Source organism: Hyposmocoma kahamanoa, unplaced genomic scaffold (assembly GCF_003589595.1).
Source record: "Hyposmocoma kahamanoa isolate Upper Pololo Valley unplaced genomic scaffold, ASM358959v1 92, whole genome shotgun sequence".
NCBI classification, from domain to species: Eukaryota; Metazoa; Arthropoda; class Insecta; order Lepidoptera; family Cosmopterigidae; genus Hyposmocoma; species Hyposmocoma kahamanoa.
The window spans coordinates 22,734,773-22,740,806 of NW_020654748.1; the positions used below are offsets into that span (position 1 = coordinate 22,734,773).

General features: G+C 35.8%; 1 protein-coding gene across 1 annotated transcript; it reads right to left on the reverse strand.

Annotated features, from left to right (window-relative positions):
* Positions 1-314: 314 nt before the first annotated feature.
* On the reverse strand, positions 315-5,790 carry LOC113236953 (alpha-N-acetylglucosaminidase-like). Its single transcript, XM_026473180.1, has 3 exons — positions 5,433-5,790; positions 4,665-5,330; positions 315-394 (listed from the first exon to the last, which is right to left on the reverse strand). Exons 1-3 carry the CDS (start codon positions 5,788-5,790, stop codon positions 315-317), a joined length of 1,104 nt encoding a protein of 367 aa, XP_026328965.1.
* Between the last annotated feature and the right edge of the window lie 244 nt (positions 5,791-6,034).

Genomic DNA, 6,034 nt, shown 5'->3' on the forward strand with positions numbered 1-6,034 from the left:
TTACAGATTGCAAACCATTGGCAGCGATATTTAGTGAAAAAACGGGTGTGCCTTTAATGGCGGCAGGGCGATCGCAGCGTGCAGTTACGATGAAGAGCACTTCAATATCGATAATTATATAAACTTAATCGAGAAAATTGGACCACTAAATTTTAGAGACATCATGAAACATACTAAGAAAGATGAAATTTTGCAAATATTAATGAAGGCAATGAAGACGAACTGGTGCTACTGTAAGCCAGAATAGTTGAAGCTGTTTTTTTAAAATTAAACATTGTCAAACAGTGACATCGAGCGCGTGTGTGCAGCGTGTGCTACCTGCAGTCGAGAGCGCGCTGCTCCGCGCGCCGCCCCACTACATGCCTGGTCGTGGCCGCAGGAACCATGGCATCGTCTGCATATCGGTTTTTTCACTCTATTTGCTAACACTGAATACTATTTAGTGATTGTCGATGCACACTCTAGGTGGATCGAGTGTTTCAAGATACCGAGCACTGCGGCCAAGCATACCATCAACAAACTACGAAATTTGTTTAGCCAATTCTGCCTTCTGTGTCTGACAACGGACCGCCTTTTAATGGTAAAGATTTTAAGGAATTTCTAAATAGTGTAGGTGTATGTCATGCGTTGATCACACCCTATAACCCAAGCAGTAACGGGGCAGCCTAAAATGCAGTCAAAATAATGAAATCCGCTATAAAGAAAGCGTATCATGATAAATTGATGTAGAGAGCGCTTTACAAATATTTTTACTTGTGTAAAGGTCAACGCCACACACCATAACTGGTAAGTCGCCAGCTGAATTTCTTTAGGCAGAGAAGTAGGAACATCATTTAGTTTACTAAGGCCTATCATTAGCGACATAATGAAACTAAAACAAAAAAACAAATTCAATACCATAAAGCAGGGCCTGAATTCAACTTCATTCAGCGTACAATTCAAATTGTTTACAAACAACACACATACCTGGGAAAATGGTCTTTTTTATATATTTTTTATAATTGTGTAACTTTCAGTTAGAGGTGGAGGAATGGTATATCATAAGTAGGTGGTTAATAAACTTGAGAATAAATAGTTAGTCTCGTATGTACGTCCTTCAATTACTGTCCTCCTTGGCAATATTTCGATATAAACCAATAATAAGATATAGTAGGTTCTTACTTTAAATAAATCCAACTTTTTGTATAAGAAATGTCTTATTAAATATTTTTTTACATTAACGTTTTTTTAAATGCATACAACACATTTAATACAATTAATTAAGTTTTATTTTTTAAGCTTCTATTAAAGAATTACTTCATTTGTGGAATACAGGTTGTTTAGAATTTAATAGTAGGTAACTAATATTTCAAACTTAGTGATAGTTATTTGGATCAATAAAAATAATACATTGCAAAACGTGCCCAGATGTCAAAATAATATAACAGAGAAAAAAAACAAAATTACAATTATTATGTTCATTATCTTTACTTCTTTAGCTATGACAAAATTCAATTTGTTTTTTTTTAACAGAATAATATTTTTTTTATTTCTAAACTTTCTAAGGTAAACAAAACATACCTAACAATAATTAGAGACAAAAAAATGGCGAATTTTTGTGCCTAGTTACAACTTTTACACAATTTTGAGCTTCTTAGTTATTTGTTACATTAACATAAACATACTATTATTCATTGTCAATATCATCCACATGGACAGCATAATAAAAATTTGCCACCATTATCATAATAGACATGCACGGAAAATGTTCCAAGGAGTTCAAGTGCCGTTTATGATTAAAATGCTTAGTAACACAACGTTAGGCGCCATTATGTATAACTACCATGAAACTACTTCTTATGATAATTACTTACAAGTCGGTCGAATCCTTGACTCCAAAACGACAGCCTTATCTCAAAATTTCATTGTCAATTAAAAAGAAAAACTGCACTAAAACTTTGAAATTCGATTTTTAAACAGTTTTCTCATTTAAAACTTTTCGAAACTTGACAGAAGTGATGGAACCGAAAAAAATATTGAATAAAATGGCCAGCGTCCGAAGTTTACACGTTGTTCGTACATTTTTGCTTTTCTAAAAAGTTTTTTTATTTACGCGCGAGCGGGACGCACTGCGCGCCGCGTCTGGGTTGTCCGCGCGGGCGCTCACACCGACTGTTCAATCGCAAGTGAACGCAAGACTGAAAGAAGTTTTCGTTTAGAATTCCCGCTACGCAGTGCAAGTACTGTAGGGTGGCACAGTAGTACGATACTAATGGTTTTGTTTTAGTCCGAAAGATTACGCAGGGATAAAGCAGTGCACCGTAATAATTGTCATCTAACTATAGAATTTTTACGCAATATCCGGGCGTTCAATGACCTTGTTAACGAGATTAAACTCTATATACAGCGGCTTAACTGCTTCGTAAAAATTTTACAAATTTACTTTTTAACCGACTTCAAAAAAAGGAGAAGGTTTTCAATTCGACTGCATTTTTTGTGTGTATGTTACTCCAACATTTGTGAAAGAATTTCGATGATTCTTTTTGTTGGAACCGAAGTTCACCCACTTTCCGTTATCCGATTTCAATAAAACTGTGATTACAAAGAGTGTGGACCCCCATTAACGTCTCATACACCCCCTTTTTTCCCCTGACATGGACCTTTTGTACACTCGAGTGGATCCCTGGGAATTGATACACATATACATATAACGTGACAATACATCTCGTTTTTACAACCTTTGAGGTTCGCTTTTGTTTATTTGATAATACATCTCAATATACCAAAAGTAAAAATTTATATTCGAAATTAATATTCAGTATTTTTTGGGGGGTGAGCATCCTAAACTTCATGTCCATCAAATAACAGCTTTATCTTTACGTAAACAGGTTTTAACAAATGTATTACATGTTGAAATGAAATAAAATAACATACATCGACAAATATACTTATGGACACTTAGTTTTAGTTATATACATCAATGTATTAACATTAGATTATACTGTTAATTTCAGTTTCCTAAACAATAGGTAGGTCTGGGAAATGGGGCATTAACGCGTGTTTCTTGTAAAGTTCCCTCACAAAACTTCTAGTGTTAATTTTTTGTAGGCGCTGAAAATTTTTACTCAAGAAATCTTGCTCGACGACATATTTCAATTCATAATCTGGTTGCGCACGACTTCTACGAGTATTTATATAGTCAAAATACATGTTCCACATTGGCACGTAAAGGTCCAAATAAAGTTCTGCCCTATGTATATCCTTGCGTGTGTACAAGAACTGCGACAGCGACAGAACAATTCTACGGGAATGAAAAACGTACAAGTGTGCTTCCTCGAGGTTACTTGACATATTTTTTGCCTCAGTCAATCACTCGTCATAGGTGAAGGCATCATTAGAATGAAGCAAATAACCAGAAATCAGAAATCAGAAATCAGAAACATTTATTGTATGAATTGGTAAAATACAGGTGTTACTTATAAGTGATTAGATCTACAATTCTTACCCAAATCAGGCGTACAATGTCTTAAAATTACAATTCAATTAAAATTTATTACAACTTAAATGTCAAAAATTTAAATTATAATTAAGTTAGTTATACAATTGTCAAATATTTGATGTCTTTATATAAAATTCGTTAAGATTGTAAAAAACTTTGTCAATTAACCATTTTTTTAAACAAGCTTTAAATTTATCACCATTTAAACATTTCATTTCCATTGGAAGTCTGTTATAAATTCTAATCGCTGTTACATAGGTGCTGCGGTCAAAGATCGTGCTGTTTATTTTAGGGAGGACAAGACGGTCCTTGTTTCTGACGTTAACGGAGTTCACATTAGATATTTTAGTAAAGAAGTTACTGTGATTACGTACAAAAAGACATATTTCCAAAATATATATTCCTGTTAAAGTCAGGAAACCCTTTTCTTTGTACAGACTTCTTAGAGAATAGTCACTGGGTTTACTATAGATTATGCGTAAGCATCGTTTTTGTATTATGAATATTTTAACCGCATTGACAGAGTTTCCCCAAAAAATTACACCATACATTAATAATGGGTATACGTTCCCATAATATGCGTTTTTTGCAACTTCAACCGACGCTACATCGACCAATACAGATAAAGCATAGCAATAACTACCAAGCTTGTTATTTAGCACATCTATGTGATGTTTCCAATTTAAATTTTTATCTATAGTAATACCAAGAAATTTAGTAGTGTTTACCTCATCAATAACGTCATTTTCATAAGTTATGTGTAAATCTAAGTAAATTTTTTTGTAATTACCAAATTGCATATATTTTGTTTTAGAATTATTTATTTTTAAATTTAGTGATTTAAGCCAGGTAATAAGACCGTTCAATGTATTGTTTATGTCAAATTCGTAGTCAATTTTTGTTTTTCCGTTATTAGTAAATAATATTGTGACATCATCAGCGAACATAATAGGTATACAGCGTGTATAACACTGAGTAATATGTGGCAGTTCATTTATATATATAATAAAGAGAAGAGGACCCAGTACACTTCCCTGTGGCACTCCCAATATATTTCTTAAGTATGTCGATCTGGCCTCTTGCACGCATTTATTGCTAAATGCTAAATAACCAATATTTTTAAGTAAATCCATAAAAGCAATAGACATGTATCGAAAATCTGCACGAGGAATATCTGAATTTATACTGTTCCGCAGAGACATATACACCTGAAGAGCGCGATAGTGCAACGCATGGCGAGTCACATCTATCAGGTTGTATTCAAAGGCGGGGCTGCGGCACTCGTCATCAGGCACGAACACAAACTTCCTCCAAGCTTCTAACAACTCATATTTAGGAAACCGGGAATAAACATTATATAATGGCTGCGATGGCCAGCTTATAATAGTGTAAATATCCATGTTACCTTTGTAGACACTGTTGAGCAGGTGACCCCACGCGCTAGCGGTAGCATTGCAACCGTAACGACGCGAAGCATATTGTTGCTGCCACTCTGGTAGCGATGGACGCTTACTTCGCCATGCCGCCTCTAACACCCACTCTACCAGCATGTAATTCTGCTCCATCACAGAAGGAGACACCCCCAATCCGACAATAGTATTGTACGGTGGATCTATGGCTTCGTACATATCCCAATTTAGTTTTTGCGTGTCAACGATCCATATATAAGGCTGACCATGGAATAAGGTACACGTCTTGTTATTTAAGTCTTTCTGTAACATCGTGTCCAGTATAATCATTCGACCTTTAGACACAGCTGTTAAAACTGACTCTACTATATGATCCGCCCATCTACTAGATTCACTATTCCACATAGTGTTTTGTACTATTAACACAGCTCGATCATCAAAGTCTGTTAGTGTTGAAAGTATAGCTTGAGTAGTCTTTGTAGTTAATCCGTCCGTTTCGATCTGATAAAATGGTGCAGCGTAATACAAGTGAGTGACTGGCTAACCACTGGTAATTTCATTCAGGAACATTTTACCTATGCGTTCAAATAAAGGATCCTCCGGATCCACAAACATGTCGCAACAGTGTTTCTCGGCGGTGTATGTAGACCAGAATTTATTAATCTTCATCGATTTCCATGAAAACAAATCAAAAAGTTCTCGAGACACGTGCGCGTTGAACGTAGGAAAAACAGGAACCATGCCAAGATCGATCATGTAGGTGGTGATAGTTTTTTGGATTTCAGTTTGAAGTTGATGCCATGACTTTGGCAAAGGACCTCCCCATTCGCGTAACTTCCCCATACGCTGGTAGGGAAGGTAAGCGGGCCCAGTGGAGTGTTGATCAATTTGATCCTGCGTCATTCCGAGCGTTCTATACACTCTTGACCAAGCGGCTTCCTCTGCGACTGGAACTACCGCAACATTGATTCCATTTAGTGTCATCCAATCGACGTGTTGCAACCACTTTTGTTCGTCCCACCAAACGGAATTGTATGAAAATGCGTTGGAGTTGCTAAAGTAGCAAACCTGACTGTGGCGACCACTTTTTCTGTAATATTTTGTATTTCTTTCAGTATAACATCGTGATTGTGATGCATTCCTATTT